This window comes from Moschus berezovskii, chromosome 2 (assembly GCF_049115385.1).
Source record: "Moschus berezovskii isolate FMDL1 chromosome 2, NW_MosBer_1.0, whole genome shotgun sequence".
Classification (NCBI taxonomy): Eukaryota; Metazoa; Chordata; class Mammalia; order Artiodactyla; family Moschidae; genus Moschus; species Moschus berezovskii.
In genome coordinates, this window is record NC_142461.1 from 32,190,602 (window position 1) to 32,206,902 (window position 16,301).

A 16,301-nucleotide genomic window follows, 5' to 3' on the forward strand; every position below is an offset into this window, starting at 1 on the left:
AAATACCTTGCTATTGAAGACTGTGTGTTGTCAAATGCATACCGTATAATTTAAAAAGTAGGATTCTGAACAAAATATATTATTGCAATTTAATTGTTGATGAAAGAGATATATGCAGGAAAAGACTGGAAAGAAGTTTAAAACATTGTTTATCAGCAACTGCTTTTTCTGGAAATGACTTGAATGATGAGTGGTTCAATTGTGTTCATTTTTCAGATATTTTTAGTGAACATGTAAATTGTCTTTGCTTCCCATATGTTTCTAATGCTCAGCACATAGTATGAGCTTAAAAAAATGAAAAAATACATCTTAATAAGAAAAAAAAGGGAAATTAGCATTTCTTAAAAGTCTGCTAGTCAGGGCTATGGTTTTTCCAGTAGTCATGTATGGATGTGAGAGTTGGACTATAAAGAAAGCTGAGCGCCGAAGAATTGATGCTTTTGAACTGTGGTGTTGGAGAAGACTCTTGAGAGTCCCTTGGACTGCAAGGAGATCCATCCAGTCCATCCTAAAGGACAATAGTCCTGGGTATTCATTGGAAGGACTGATGTAGAAGCTGAAACTCCAATACTTTGGCCACCTGATGCAAAGAGCTGACTCATTTGAAAAGACCCTGATGCTGGGAAAGATTGAAGGCAGGAGGAAAAGGGGACGACAGAGGATGAGATGGTTGGATGGCATCACCAACTCAATGGGCATGGGTTTGGGTAGACTCCGGGAGTTGGTGATGGACAGGGAGGGCTGGCGTGCTGTGGTCCATGAGGTCGAAAAGAGTTGGATACGACTGAGCAACTGAACTGAATCTGACCCTGGTGCAACTTCATGACCATTACTACGTTACTCCCAACACCAAACTGTATCCCTGTTCAGGAAAATCCATAAGAAAAGTAGTCTCGGTTGTCATTTTCTGTGAAGGTCAGATAGCAGGCTTCACAGCAGATTCATCAGATCCTGGCTCAACCTTCCAATGTACTTGTAAAAAACAGTAGTGTTGTATTGGAAATACATTTCCTTCAATGAAAGAATATGCAATACTTTTTACTCTGACTTGCTCAGCTTAATTTTTTTCTACCAGAATTAATGGTTGTTTCTGAAAATTGTTCAGTTCAGTTCAGTCACTTAGTCGTGTCCGACTCTTTGCGACCGCATGAACCACAGCACGCCAGGCCTCCCTGTCCATCACCAACTCCCGGAGTTCACTCAAACTCATGTCCATCGAGTCGGTGATGCCATCCAGCCATCTCATTCTCTGCTGTCCCCGTCTCCTCCTACCCACAATCACTCCTAGCATCAGAGTCTTTTCCAGTGAGTCAACTCGTCGCATGAGGTGGCCAAATTGTTAGCAACCCAAATAGGACAAATTAAACAATAGCCTCTTTTTAATTTTAGGACAAATTAAACAATAGTTTCTTTCCAGTGAGAAGGCTACTATTTTTTGACATGAAATACAAGTTGGATTTTGAGGCAAGTGGTGATTATTGGTGATTATTGTCTTTCACATCAAAATGACTTTGACTGTTCTTTTTCAGTGAGGATGGTGAAAGCCCTAGCTCACAAGAGTAGGATGTAGTAAACAGAACTGGAACTCTCTGTCATCTATTTGACAGATGCTGTTAGACGAAAGGAGCCCTGATTCCATCAAGGAGTATTGAACCTAAGACCGTTCGCATTGAATTCAAGACAAATCCTTGTTTCTGTCCTCAAGTTAGTTAGCTATCTAGGTTGGTCATAACTTTCCTTCCAAGGAGTAAGCATCTTTTAATTTCATGGCTGCAATCAGCATCTGCCATGATTTTGGAGCCCCCAAAAATAAAGTCTGACACTGTTTCCACTGTTTCTCTATTTCCCATGAAGTGATGGGACCAGATGCCATGATCTTAGTTTTCTGAATGTTGAGCTTTAAGCCAACTTTTTCACTCTCCTCTTTCACTTTCATCAGGAGGCTTTTTAGTTCCTCTTCACTTTCTGCCGTAAGGGTGGTGTCATCTGCCTATCTGCGGTTATTGATATTTCTCCCAGCAATCTTGATTCCAGCTTGTGCTTCTTCCAGCCCAGCGTTCCTCATGATGTGCTGTGCATATAAGTTAAATAAGCAGGGTGACATGAAATTAAAAGACGCTTACTCCTTGGAAGGAAAGTTATGACCAACCTAGACAGTATATTAAAAAGCAGAGACATTACTTTGCCAACAAAGGTCCGTCTAGTCAAGGCTACGGTTTTTCCAGTGGTCATGTATGGATGTGAGAGTTGGACTGTGAAGAAAGCTGATCGCTGAAGAATTGATGCTTTTGAACTGTGGTGCTGGAGAAGACTCTTGAGAGTCCCTTGTACTGCAAGGAGATCCAACCAGTCCATTCTAAAGGAGATCGATCCTGGGTGTTCATTGGAAGGACTGATGCTAAAGCTGAAACTCCAATACTTTGGCCACCTCATGTGAAGAGTTGACTCACTGGAAAAGACTCTGATGCTGGGAGGGATTGGGGGCAGAGGGAGAAGGGGATGACAGAGCATGAGATGGCTGGATGGCATCACCGACTCAATGAACATGAGTTTGAGTGAACTCCGGGAGTTGGTGATGGACAGGAAGGCCTGGTGTTCTGTGTTTCATGGGGTCGCAAAGAGTTGGTCACGACTGAGCGACTGAACTGAACTGAAGCAGGGTGAAAATATACGGCCTTGATGTACTTCTTTTCCTATTTGGAACCAGTCTGTTACTCTTAGAACATCTCATTTTTGACTGGACTCAGAAGTAGAAGCTCCCAGAGAGGACAGCGTCCCTCTCTTGGTAATCTGTTCCTGCCATTTTTCTTTGGTTTCCTTCAATCTCCTGACCAAAAGTTTAGCATTCTGCAGCCCCTTCCTTATTTTTATTAAGTACGGTGTTTCTTCAGAGCAACATGCCTGTGTTTGTGTTGCAGAACACGGGGAGTAACAAGATGCTTAATCTTGGGGCTTTGGTCCTAGGTAACTATGTTATTATCATTGTATGGTTATTTTTATATTCTTGCAAACATTGCTGAACTTTGTTCTGTGATGTAGTTAACTTGGTAGCAGTTTAGTACTTTAAAGAGGCTTTCTTTCTGTTAAGTACTGTCCTAAACAGCCTTTAATCTAGGATTAATTTTGCTTCACTGTTCAGGCCCTATCCTCTGGGTATGTTGCTCAATACCTTGTCAGAGTTTTTTCCTGGTTGGAACACTAACTTGTCTAGTGCTGTATGAGTGTCAGGGTTTTTTCCTTCTGCTTATTTTGGTTGGTTCTTTCCCCAGCCTCAGATTGTGTCTTCTCTCTTATGTACTGCTCAGTGCTCAGCTGAAGATATGAGGGAACGCTAGAGATCTCTGGAGTTCTCTCCCTGTGTACCTCCCTTCTCTCTGTGTTGCTATTTAATCTAGCTGTCTTAGCCTCCCCACACTCCCAACTTCATCTCTTCTACCCAGGAGACTGCTGGGCTCTAAATGGATTCTTCCTCTCTGTGCTGCAGTCTGAAGACCCTCTATAGGCAGCAATCTGGAATAATAATAGGGCTCACATTTTGTTTCCTGTGTTCACTACCACTGTCCTGTGCTCCCTGATATCCAATGCCTGGAAATCCTTGTTGCATATATTTGTGCAGTGTTTTAGTTATTCTCGTTGTTTTGTTTGAATTAGTATCCATTCAGCTCTTATTACCATAACAGAAGTTCTCAGTCATATTTCTATTCATATTCATATTTTCTAAACATTTTTGCTTTTGGAATATAGACAACTAATGAAAATATATCAATATTTACTGGCTCTTTGACTGTTGTCTCCTCAGGATGTAATGTGGTCATTGCGTCCCGTAAGTTTGATAGGTTAAAATCTGCTGCAGATGAACTGAATGCCAGTCTGCCTCCTACCATCCAGGCTCGAGTTACTCCCATAAAATGTAGCATCCGTAATGAAGAGGAGGTAAAGCTATTCTCTCTTTTTTTTAAAATTGAAATATAGTTGATGTACAATGTCATGTTTAATTTTTGCTGTATAGCAAAGTGACTCAGTTATATATGTGTGTGTGTGTATCCTTTTTCATATTCTTTTCCATTATGGTTCATCACAGGATGTTGAATATAGTTTTGTATGCTATATAGTAGGACCTTGTTGTTTCTCCGTCTTATATATAATAACTTACATCTGCTAATCCCACACTCCCAATTCTTCCCTCCTCCTTGGCAACCACAAATCTGTTCTGTATATCTGTGAGTCTGTCTTTGTCTTGTAGACATGTTGATTTGTGTCATATTTTAGATTCCACATATAAGTGATGTCATATAGTATTTGTTTTTCTTATTTCACATAGTATGGTATTTTCAAGGTCCATCCATGTTGCTGAGTTCTGAGTTCAGTCGCTCAGTCATGTCCAACTCTTTGTGACCCCATGAACCGCAGCACACCAGGCCTCCCTGTGCATCACCAACTCCGGGAGTTCACTCAAACTCATGTCCATTGAGTCGGTGATGCCGTCCAGCCATCTCATCGTCTGTCGTCCCCTTCTCCTCCTGCCCTCAATCTTTCCCAGCATCAGGGTCTTTTCAGATGAATCAGCTCTTCGCATCAGGTGGCCAAAGTATTGGAGTTTCAGCTTCAACATCAGTCCTTCCAATGAACACCCAGGATATTATATATATTTGCAGTTTACCGATTATTACAGATTATTAGATGAGTGATCCAAATCCTTGGATAAATCTTGTCATCCAAATTCTAAATTTAGCATTATGATCTATGGGTATTGAAGCATATTGATATGAAGCATATTGAAGCATATGGGTATTTAGCATATTGATCTATGGGTGACACAGGATTTTCAGGTTTATTCATTGTGACTGCTGCTGCTGCTGCTGCTGCTAAGTCACTTCAGTCGTGTCCGACTCTGTGTGACCCCATAGACGGAAGCCCACCAGGCTCCCCCGTCCCTGGGATTCTCCAGGCAAGAACACTACCTCTCCATTTTTTACGGTTCTTAGAGTTACTATTCACTGTGAGATATCGTAAGCTCTGCTACTCTCCTAAAGTGAAGTGAAGTGAAGTCGCTCAGTCATGTCCGACTCTTTGCGACCCCATGGATTGTAGACCACCAGGCTCCTCGGTCCATGAGATTTTCCAGTCATGAATACTGGAGTGGGTTGCTGTTTCCTTCTCCAGGGGATCTTCCTGACCCAGGGATCAAACCCAGGTCTCCCGGATTGTAGACAGACACTTAACCATCTGAGCTACTCTTCTAAAGCAGATGATAAAGTCCAAGGAGCAAGTTAGTTATTAACCAGTTCATGCTTAAAATTTTATTTGTTTGCTGGAGTATAATTGATGTACAATATTACATAAGTTGTAGGTGTATAATACAATGATTCATAATTTTTAAAGGTGATATTCCATTTATAGTTACCATAAAATATTTGCTGTATTCCCCATATTGTATAGTATATTCATTTAATTTAGTTTATACCTAACAGGCTGTAGCTCTTAATCTCCTACCCCTGCATTGTTGCTCCCTGCTTCCCTCTTGACACTGGTAACCACTGGTTTATGCTCTGTCTCTATGAATCTGCTTCTTTTTTTTTGTTATGTTTTTGTTGTACTTTTTAGATTCTACATATAAATGCTGTCATACAGTATTTGTGTTTGTAACTAGTTCTATTGTTTTTCTTTAGGTAAATAATTTGGTCAAATCCACCTTAGATATTTATGGTAAGATCGATTTTTTAGTAAACAACGGAGGAGGCCAGTTCTTCTCTCCTGCTGAAAAAATCAGTTCAAAGGGGTGGAATGCTGTGATTGAAACCAACCTGACGGGCACCTTCTACATGTGCAAAGCAGGCAAGTGTGATCAATAATCCAAAAAGTCAAAGTATATTTATGTTAAGATCATAGGGCACCTGAAAGAGAAATTGTGAGGGGCTCAGAAGCTCCATGTCATCAACACTTATTGCCCTAATTTAACTTATATACAATATAGCCATGTAAATTGCTACATTTCTGGAGAGTAATTTGGCAGTATTTTAAAAAATATTAATTTGCTTGACCTGTTGATTTTATTTCTAGGAAGTTATCATGTAAAAATGGTTAAGAATTTGTACAAAGATATAGCTACAAAGTGCTTCATTATGTTAAGGAAAGCTCCACACTTATTTTGTTTTTAAGAAATGAATCTGTTAAATCTGTTGTAAGGACCTATTAATTCCATGAAACCTTCAAGGAGAATACCAGAGTCCACAATTTTCTGACTAATAAGTAACTAGCACACATGCATAGTTTTTGGGTTAAAGGTTATCTTTCATAGGTGGTAATATTCAACCCTGAAATTGGATAACTGAAGAGTTTCCTTACAAGTTATGCAAGACGTTTCTACGCTGCAAAATGTGAAATGAGTATAATTCTGACCCATAGTATCTTCACCCCGACATGGATTAGGCTTTATATTCTTAGTATTTCTAAATCAAAGGTCTTGCAGACATTTTCAGGCTTTATCTTTTTCTAACTGGTAATACAGAGTTCTGTATTAATTGTGATAACAGGATTGACTGCTGAAGTGTAGAGATCCAGAAAAATACAGGAGCTTGAATAAGATAGTTAGTTTCTCCCTCACATAAAAATTCAAGGTGTATAGTCCAGGGATAGTATGGTAGTTTCATAATCATTAGGGAATAATGATCTTTCTTCTTGTTTACTGTCTTTAACATGTCCATCCCCTAGTCCAAAATGGCTGCTTCAGTTCCTGCCATCATAACTGCATTCTCAGTTCAGTTCAGTCGCTCAGTCGTGTCCGACTCTTTGCGACCCCATGAATCATAGCACGCCAGGCCTCTCTGTCCATCACCAACCCCCGGAGTTCACTCAAGCTCATGTCCATCGAGACAGTGATGCCATCCAGCCATCTCATTCTCTGTTGTCCCCGTCTCCTCCCACCCCCAATCACTCTCAGCATCAGACTCTTTTCCATTGAGTCAACTCGTCACATGAGGTGGCCAAAGTATTGGAGTTTCAGCTTTAGCATCAGTCCTTCCAGTGAACACCCAGGATTGATCTCCTTTAGAATGGACTGGTTGGATCTCCTTGCAGTCCAAGGGACTCTCAAGAGTCTTCTCCAGCACCACAGTTCAAAAGCATCAATTGTTCAGCGATCAGCTTTCTTCACAGTCCAACTCTCAGATCCATACACGACCACGGGAAAAACCATAGCCTTGACTAGACGGACCCTGGTTGGCAAAGTAATGTCTCTGCTTTTTAATATGCTGTCTAGGTTGGTCATAACTTTCCTTCCAAGGAGTAAGCGTTTCATGCAAAGATGGGCTCTATAAAGGACAAAAATGGTATGGACCTAACAGAAGCTGAAGATATTAAGAAGAGGTGGCAAGAATACACAGAGGAACTGTACAAAAAAGCTCTTCACGACGAAGATAATCACAGTGGCGTGATCACTCACCTAGAGCCAGACATCTTGGAATTTGAAGTCTATTGGGCTTTAGAGAACATCACTAGGAACAAAGCTAGTGGAGGTAATGGAATTCCAATTGAGCTATTTCAAATCCTGAAAGATGATGCTGTGAAAGTGCTGCACTCAATATGCCAGCAGATTTGGAAAACTCAGCAGTGGCCACAGGACTGGAAAAGGTCAGTCTTCATTCCAATCCCATAGAAAGGAAATGCCAAAGAATGCTCAAACTACCGCACAATTGCACTCATCTCACATGCTAGTAAAGTCATGCTCAAAATTCTCCAAGCCAGGCTTCAGCAATATGTGAACCATGAACTTCCAGATGTTCAAGTTGGTTTTAGAAAAGGCAGAGGAACCAGAGATCAAATTGCGAACATCCGTTGGATCATGGAGAAAGCAAGAGAGTTTCAGAAAAACATCTATTTCTGCTTCATTGACTATGCCAAAGCCTTTGACTATGTGGATCACAAGAAACTGGAACATTCTGAAAGAGATGGGAATCCCAGACCACCTGACCTGCCTCTTGAGAAACCTGTATGCAGGTCAGGAAGCAACAGTCAGAACTGGACATGGAACAACAGACTGGTTCCAAATAGGAAAAGGAGTACGTCAAGGTTGAATATTGTCACCCTGCTTATTTAACTTATATTCAGAGTACATCATGAGGAACGCCGGGCTGGAAGAAGCACAAGCTGGAATCAAGATTGCTGGGAGAAATAACAATAACCTCAGATATGCAGATGACACTACCCTTATGGCAGAAAGTGAAGAGGAACTCAAAAGCCTCCTGATGAAAGTGAAAAAGGAGAGTGAAAAGTTTGGCTTAAAGCTCAACATTCAGAAAACTAAGATCATGGCATCTGGTCCCATCACTTCATGGGAAATAGATGGGGAAACAGTGGAAACAGTGTCAGACTTCATTTTTTTGGGCTCCAAAATCACTGAAGATGCTGATTGCAGCCAGGAAAACTGCATCTAGACAGCAGGAATTCAGAGAAGTGTAAAACTTTTTAACAGCATGGTCAGGAAGTAGCACCATTACATTGACTGACATTCATCAACTAAGACTCAGTTAAATGATTATTCCTACCTATAAGTGATACTGGGAAATGGAATGTTTACCTACGTGCCTAAGTACAAATTCAGTTTCTTGTAAGAAGAGGAGAATGAGTACTAGGAAACAGGTTTTAGTCTCCAACTCAGCCTTCATAGTTCAGTGCTTTGACATCTTCCAGCACTCAAGTCAGCAATCTCTTACAAACCTTAAATTCCTTCAATTAGAACTTTGCAGAGTCTAGTTTCAGTTATGATTTTTATTAGCCAGAATTGAATTAAAGAATCCAAGGCCTATAGTTTTTATTTTGTTTTTACTTTAAACAATGGGACTTAGCTTTTAGTTTTGACAACAAGGAATATGGGACATATAATTTTCTATACCAGAATAATAATAGTGAAAAACTGAAAGCCATTTATTTATTTTAAAGTAAAATATTAGTTGAGTGAAGTTTTATACATCTATAGGGTGTATAAGTACTATGCAGTACTGTAAAGTACTGTGTATATTTTATAGTACTATGTATGCTAAGTACTAAAGTATAAAGTCCTGTGAAGTACTATGCAGCCACTAAAAATATAGGTACAGAAGTCTACTTCTCAATATGAAAAGATATTCCTAGATATCACTGAGTGAAAAAAAAGGTTTAAAACATTCTATCCAGTGTGATCACATTTCTGCAAAAAGCAGTATGTATTTATTATATGGCTATATATATAGCCATATAAATATATATATAATATATATTATATATATAACATATATAGTATAAATATATATATAAATTGATATAATTTTGAAAGAGTAATAAAACATTGACATCTCTGGGAGGTAAAATTACATATTATCTTCATCTTTTTCTTTTTCCTTTTCTGCTTTTTCTCATTTTTCTAAATTGAATGTGTATTGTTTATATAATTAAAATGATTTAAGGCATGACTGCCCTGAACTTCCAGCTTCTTCAGTTTGTACTCTTTGACACCACATGCTGCTGTTAAAGAATTGTGGAAAGATCCACGTTTAAATTTCTGGTGAATTTAGATTTTTCTATAACCTTTAATTATTCATTTTACTAACATAGAAATTTTTTCTCTCCATTTATTTTTGGGAAAATTTTGAATATATGAAAAAGTTAAAGAACTAATGCAGTGAACTCTTCTGAGGCATACCTTGTTTTATTTATGTTTTGTGTTATTGCCCATCAAGCAAATCTGTCAGCAATGTTTTTCTAACAGCTTTTGCTTACTTTGGGTCTCTGTTTCATATTTTGGTAATTAGCACAATATTTCAAACTTTTTTATTATTGTATTTGTTATGATGATTTGTGATCAGTGATCTTTGATGTTACTATTGCAAAAAGATTATGACTTGCTGAAGACTCAGGTGATGATTAGCATTCTTTTAGTGATAAAATATTTTTAAAATTAAGGTTGTACTTTTTTTTTTTAGACATAATGCTGTTGTAAATTTAATAGACTATAGTGTAGTGTAAACATAACATTTATATGCATTGGGAAAGAAAAAAAATTTGTGTGATTCACTTTATTGCAATATTGCATTATTGTGGTGATCTGGAACTGAACTTACCATTATCTCTGAGCCCTGTTTGTATACCTTTCATTTAGATTGACCAAGTGCTAACATTTTGCTGTATTTGCATTCTCTAATCTCTGTGTCTTTACCCCTCTCATCCTCCCTCCCTTTCTCTCTCCCTTCAGCCCCCCACACCCTTTTCACAAATAATTTAAAAGTGGATTGCATACATCATCACACTTTGACTTATATTTTTAAAGAATAAAGAAATGTTTTTTATGCAACCGCAATAGCATTATCACACCAAAGGAAATATATAGTAATTCAGTAAGATCAATTTTCACATGGTCATATTGGAATTTCCCGTAAAGTCTAGTAGTGTTGGCGATATTATTCTGAGACTTTACGGTGTGTAGTGTGGGCTAACTCGAGTAAACCAGTTCAGTTCAGCTCAGTCGCTCAGTCGTGTCTGATGACTCTTTGCGACCCCATGGACTGCAGCACGCCAGGCCTCCCTGTCTCTGTAAATAAGTTATTTTAGTACAATGGAGAACCAAGATTTTTGGCATTGGCAAAAGGAGAAGTGAATGTAGACAGATGAGGCTGAATAAAAACCCCTATAGTCCAGAAATTAATTAGAAACATTAGCGTGGACTCAAGATATATTTTTTCTTTAAAATAAAATATGTATTCCCTGGCTTTGTTCCCTGAAAATAAACTAATTAATTTAGTGACAGTGTGTCCTCCTAGCATCCTTTATGTGATGTCTGAATGTTACTTCCAATTAAAAGGAACTGGGATTCCTTAGTGAAACAGCTTATTACAGGTCTGGGGGAGGAAATGTGCTAGATAAGTCTAGAATATTTTGTTCCAACAGAAATCTAGGAGGCTATATGGATATGTTACTGAACCAAACTTGGGTCTGCTCGCCTGCATGTGGTGAAGCCAGTCAACTGAACATTGGGTTGCAGTGAAGGATAGTATGGGGAGAGTGAGCAGCTTATGCTCAAAAGATGTGAACTCCCTAATAGCTTTCAGGGGAGGGTTTTTTTTTTCCCCCATAACTTTGTTTATTTATTTATTTTACTTTTGGCTGTCCTGGGTCTTGTTGCTGTTCCGACTTTTCTGTAGTGTGGAGAGCGGGGCCTACTCTAGTTGGAGTGGGAAGGCTTCTCGTTGCAGTGGCTTCTCTTATAGGGCACAGGCTTTAGGGCAGGCGAGCGTCAGTAGTTGCAGCACTTGGGCTCAGCAGTTGAGGCTCCTGGGCTCTAGAGCACAGGCTCAGTAGTTGTGGCGTACCAGCTTTAGTTGCTCTGCAGCCTGTGGGATCTTCCCAGATGGGAGATGGAACCCATGTGTCCTTCGTTGGCATGCAGATTCTTTACCACTGAGCCACCAGGGAAGCCCCAAGGGAGAGTTTTTAATGTCAGCGTTAGGGAGGGTGCTGCAGGGCAGGTGATCAGCTTGTGCACAATTTTCAGCTTGGTTGGCGTCCAGGTGGTTTTGAGCATCACTGATCTTTTGGTTTCAGCTGGTCTAGTGTATGTGTCAGAGAAGGCGATGGCACCCCACTCCAGTACTCTTGCCTGGAAAATCCCGTGGATGGAGGAGCCTGGTAGGCTGCAGTCCATGGGGTCGCGGAGAGTCGGACATGACTGAGAGACTTCACTTTCCCTTTTTTCTTTCATGCATTGGAGAAGGAAATGGCAACCCACTCCAGTGTTCTTGCCTGGAGAATCCCAGGGACGGGGGAGCCTGGTGGGCTGCCGTCAATGGGGTCACACAGAGTCGGATACGACTGAAGCGACTTAGCAGCAGCAGCAGTGTATGCGTGCTTACAGTCAGAAGTTTTCATCTGGTAAGGGTCTTCCTATAAAAACAACTTAGGAATGTGTGTCAAGCCTTTATCTGTATCTTTCAGGGAACTGGAAGTTTGATGACTCTGCTATGTGTCTGGTTTATAAGTTTTTACCAGTTCCCCAGCCCAACAGCTATGCTTTGTTTCTACACCTTCACACTTCCTAATTATTAATTCTTTTTTTAAAAAATTATTTATTTGGCTGCATTGGGTCTTAGTTGTGGCAAGTAGGATCTTTTAGTTGTGGCATGTGGAATCTAGTTCCCTGACTAGGGATTGAACGCAGGCCCCATGCGTTGGGAGCTTGGAATCTTAGCTGCTGGACCAGTCGCTCAGTCATGTCCAACTCTTTGTGACCCCATGGACTGTAGCTCACAAGGCTCCTCTGTCCATGGAATTCTCCAGACAAGAATACTGGAGTGGGTTGACATTCCCTTCTCCAGGGGATCTTCCCAACCCAGGGACTGAACCAGGGTCTCTAGCACTGTAGGCAAATTCTTTACCATCTGAGCCATCAGGGAAACCCAGCAGAAAGTCTATGTAGGGTAATTTAAATAAATTTATTTTCCTTTCTTGTGCTAATAGCCAATAATTTTACGATTAAAAATATATATTTGATACATGTATACTGCTTTATTTTCATTTCCAAACTTTTCTTAGCTATTCATGACCATTTATCTTATTCAGATGAATTTTATATATTCATACTTCTTCAAAAATCCTGTTGGGAATTTGATTAAAATTGTATTAAATTTATTAGTCATGTGGAAAAAATTAGCATATTTTAGTATTGTCTCCTCATTATAACATGTCTTTTCATTAATGAACTCATATATTTTGGCAAAGGTTTGTGGTTCTTACTGTATATATCTCATATGCTTGTTTTTATTAAGGTTAAAAAGTGAGTGTTAGTCACTCAGTCTTGTCCGAATATTTACGACCCCATGGACTGTAGCCCACCAGGCTCCTCTGTCCATGGAATTCTCAAGTAAGAGTGCTAGAGTGGGTAGCCATTCCCTTCTCCAGGATCTTCCCTACCCAGGGATCGAACCTGGTCCCCTGCATTGCAGGCAGATTCTCTACTGTCTGAGCCCACTAAGGAAGCCCGCATAGGTGTTTTTGATGGCTATTGCTATTTTGAACGGGCTCTTTTTTTTTTTTTTTCAATTATTTTCAACTGGATTATTGTTGGTTTACAGAAGAATTTTTCAAATTTATTTTGTTGCTTTATATAATGGCTTGTCAAATTAGTCTGTTAGGTTTTCTAGGTATGTATTCAGGCTGTCTAAAAATAACTACTGTGCTATTTCCTAGAGTCAAAGATGTAGCCAATTGTGAAATGCATCATTATTTCACATATTAAGAAAGTAAAAACAATGTAATTGTAATTGTAAGATGTCACCAACAATAAGACATATACTAATTTCAGTAGTTTGAAAATAGTATGAAAAAATTGTCTTAGATTTAAAAAATATTGTATTTTATGTTTTCTTGTGGTTTTACCTACATTTTTTCTGTCGTGTGTTATGATTTAGTGAGAATTCACTGCTGCTGCTGCTAAGTCGCTTCAGTAGTGTCCAACTCTGTGCAACCCCATAGACGGCAGCCCACCAGGCTCCCCCGTCCCTGGGATTCTCAAGGCGAGAACGCTGGAGTGGGTTGCCATTTCCTCTCCAATGCATGAAAGTGAAAGTGAAGTCGCTCAGTCGTGTCCGACTCTTAGTGACCCCATGGACTGCAGCCTACCAGGCTCCTCCATCCATGGGATTTTCCAGGCAAGAGTACTGGAGTGGGTTGCCATTGCCTTCTCCAGAGAATTCACTAGAAAGAGTTAAATAATAGTGGGTAGACAGGCTTACTTTTGCTCAAACTTTTAATAGAAATAGGTATTTGTTCTCTGGTCTTTCCATTCTAAAAACTGGACTTCCACTGAAGTGAGTCCTGATGTGCATCTCTAATATTGCCTTGAGTGTGAATAGAAAGTTTGCCTAAATTTCAAACTGCCCTCAAAAAGGATAAAATATTTACAAATAAAGTTAACAAAATAGTATAAGGTTTATATGCTAACAACTGCAAAACATTGCTGAGAGAAATGAGAGAAGAAGTAGGTAAGTGGAAAGACATTCTGTGTTTATGAATTGAAAGACTCAATATGTTTAAGATGGTAGTTCTTTCCAAATGATCTGTAGGTTCAGTGCAGTCCTTATCAATCCTTTTGCAAAAATTGACAAACTGATCCTAGAATATATATGGACATGCAAGGGACTCAAAATAGCCAAAGCAATTTTACAAAAGAAGAAATACTTCTTGATTTCAAAACTGTTTATTGATTTTAAGACGAGACAGTGTAATACTGGCATAAGAATAGATGTATAGATCAATGAAACAGAACTGAGAATCCAGAAGTAAATTCTTATATTTATGATCAGTTGATTTCCATCAGAAGTGGCAAGGCAGTTCTATGGGGAAATGAGAGTCTCATCAACAAACGGTGCTGGGAAAGTTGGATATCCACATGCAAAAGAATCTTACCTCACATAATAAATAAAAGTTAACTGAAAGTCCAAAATTAGGATCATGGACCTAAATGCAGAAAGTAAAATTATAAAACTTTTAGAAGCAAGTAAGGGAGAAAATCTTTATGACTTTGGGTTAGGCAGAGTCCTAAGATACCCACCAAAAATACATACATTAAATAAAAAATTGTAATTGGACTTAATCAAAATTAAACATGTTTGTGCCTCAAATGACACCAATAAGAAAGTGAAAAAATAAACCACAGACTGGGAAGAATGTTTTACAAATCACATATCTGATAATAGACTTATATCCAGAATATACAAAAAGTCTTAAAAAAGCAACCCAAATAAACAAAAAAAAGGGAACAGATTTGAATTGATAGGTCACTAAATAAGATATATAAATGGTGAATAAGCACATGAGAAGATTCTATTTTTTCAACATGGAGGTTTTATTTTTGGCTAATAAAAAAATTTTTTTTAAATTTATTTATTATTAGAAAACTGAAATTTACAGTGTGTTTATATCACTCACTGAGTACATGGCATTTAAAAACAACATCATTAAAGAAAGATAACAAATATCCGAAGTCTTAAAACCTACGGGATATGGAAAACATTATCCACTGAGGCCTTAAATGTAATAGACCTTACATAAAAAGGAAAAGCAATGAGTATACAAGTATACAGCCAGTTTAAGAAGTTAGCAATATAAGCAGAATAGTCATAAATAAAAGAAAGCACCTAATACATAAACTAGGTATTAATGCAATAAAATTAAAAATAAAATTGAGAGGCTCAACAGAGTCAAAGCTGCCTTAAAAAGCTTCTCTTAAAAGGGAAACATCAGGTAACAATAATCAACAAGAAATATCTTGCAAATAAACTATTCAAAATGGGAATTATTCATAGAAGCATTAAGAATATAAATAATAGAAACAACTTTATGCCTATATATTCGAAGATTAGTTGTCTCCTATACAGGGATATCCTTACCGTCTTTCTAAATTCCATATTTACATGTTAGTATACTGTATTGGAGTTTATCTTTCTGGCTTATTTCACTCTGTATAATGGGCTCCAGTTTCATCCATCTCATTATAACTAATTCAAATGTGTTCTTTTTAATTGCTGAGTAATACTCCATTGTGTAAAGGTACCACAGCTTTCTTATCCATTCGTCTGCAGATGGACGTCTAGGTTGCTTCCATGTCCTGGCTGTTATAAACAGTGCAGCGATGAACGTTGGAGTACATGTGTCTCTTTCAATTCTATTTTCCTCGGTGTGTATGCCCAGCAGTGGGATTGCTGGGTCGTATGGCAGTTCTATTTCCAGTTTTTTAAGGACTCTCCACACTGTTCTCCATAGTGGCTGTACTAGTTTGCATTCCCACCAACAGTGTAAGAGGGTTCCCTTTGCTCCACACCCTCTCCAGCATTTATTGCTTGTAGACTTTTGGATAGCAGCCATTCTGACTGGCGTGAAATGGTACCTCATTGTGGTTTTGATTTGCATTTCTCTGATAATGAGTGATGTTGAGCATCTTTTCATGTGTTTATTAGCGTGTTATCTCTTCCTCTTTTGTTTGGATTGGTGGGCATTTATCCTGTTCCTTTACTTGCTGGGTATTTCTCTGCCTCTTCATCTTGCTTATATGGCTGTGTTTGGGGTGGCCTTTCCGTCTTCTGGCAGTTTGTGGAGTTCTCTTTCTTGTAGAGTTTCCTTTCTGTGGGTGGGATTGGACGGGTGACTTGTCAAGGTTCCCTGGTTAGAGAAGCTTGTATCGGTGTTCTTGTGGGTGGAGCTGGATTTCTTCTCTCTGAAGTACAATGAAGTGTCCAGTAATGAGTTATGAGATGTCAGTAGTTTTGGAGTAACTTTGG

At 38.9% G+C, this 16,301-nt stretch overlaps 1 protein-coding gene across 2 annotated transcripts in view; it reads left to right on the top strand.

Moving 5' to 3' along the window:
- PECR (peroxisomal trans-2-enoyl-CoA reductase) overlaps positions 1-16,301 on the top strand; it is a 44,275-nt gene that overhangs the window by 1,582 nt on the left and 26,392 nt on the right. For both annotated transcript variants that reach the window (XM_088827741.1, XM_055398440.2), the window contains exons 2-3: positions 3,800-3,933; positions 5,670-5,835. In XM_088827741.1, coding sequence (XP_088683867.1) covers positions 3,800-3,933; positions 5,670-5,835 — 300 coding nt within the window. The remainder of the gene's footprint in view (positions 1-3,799; positions 3,934-5,669; positions 5,836-16,301) is intronic.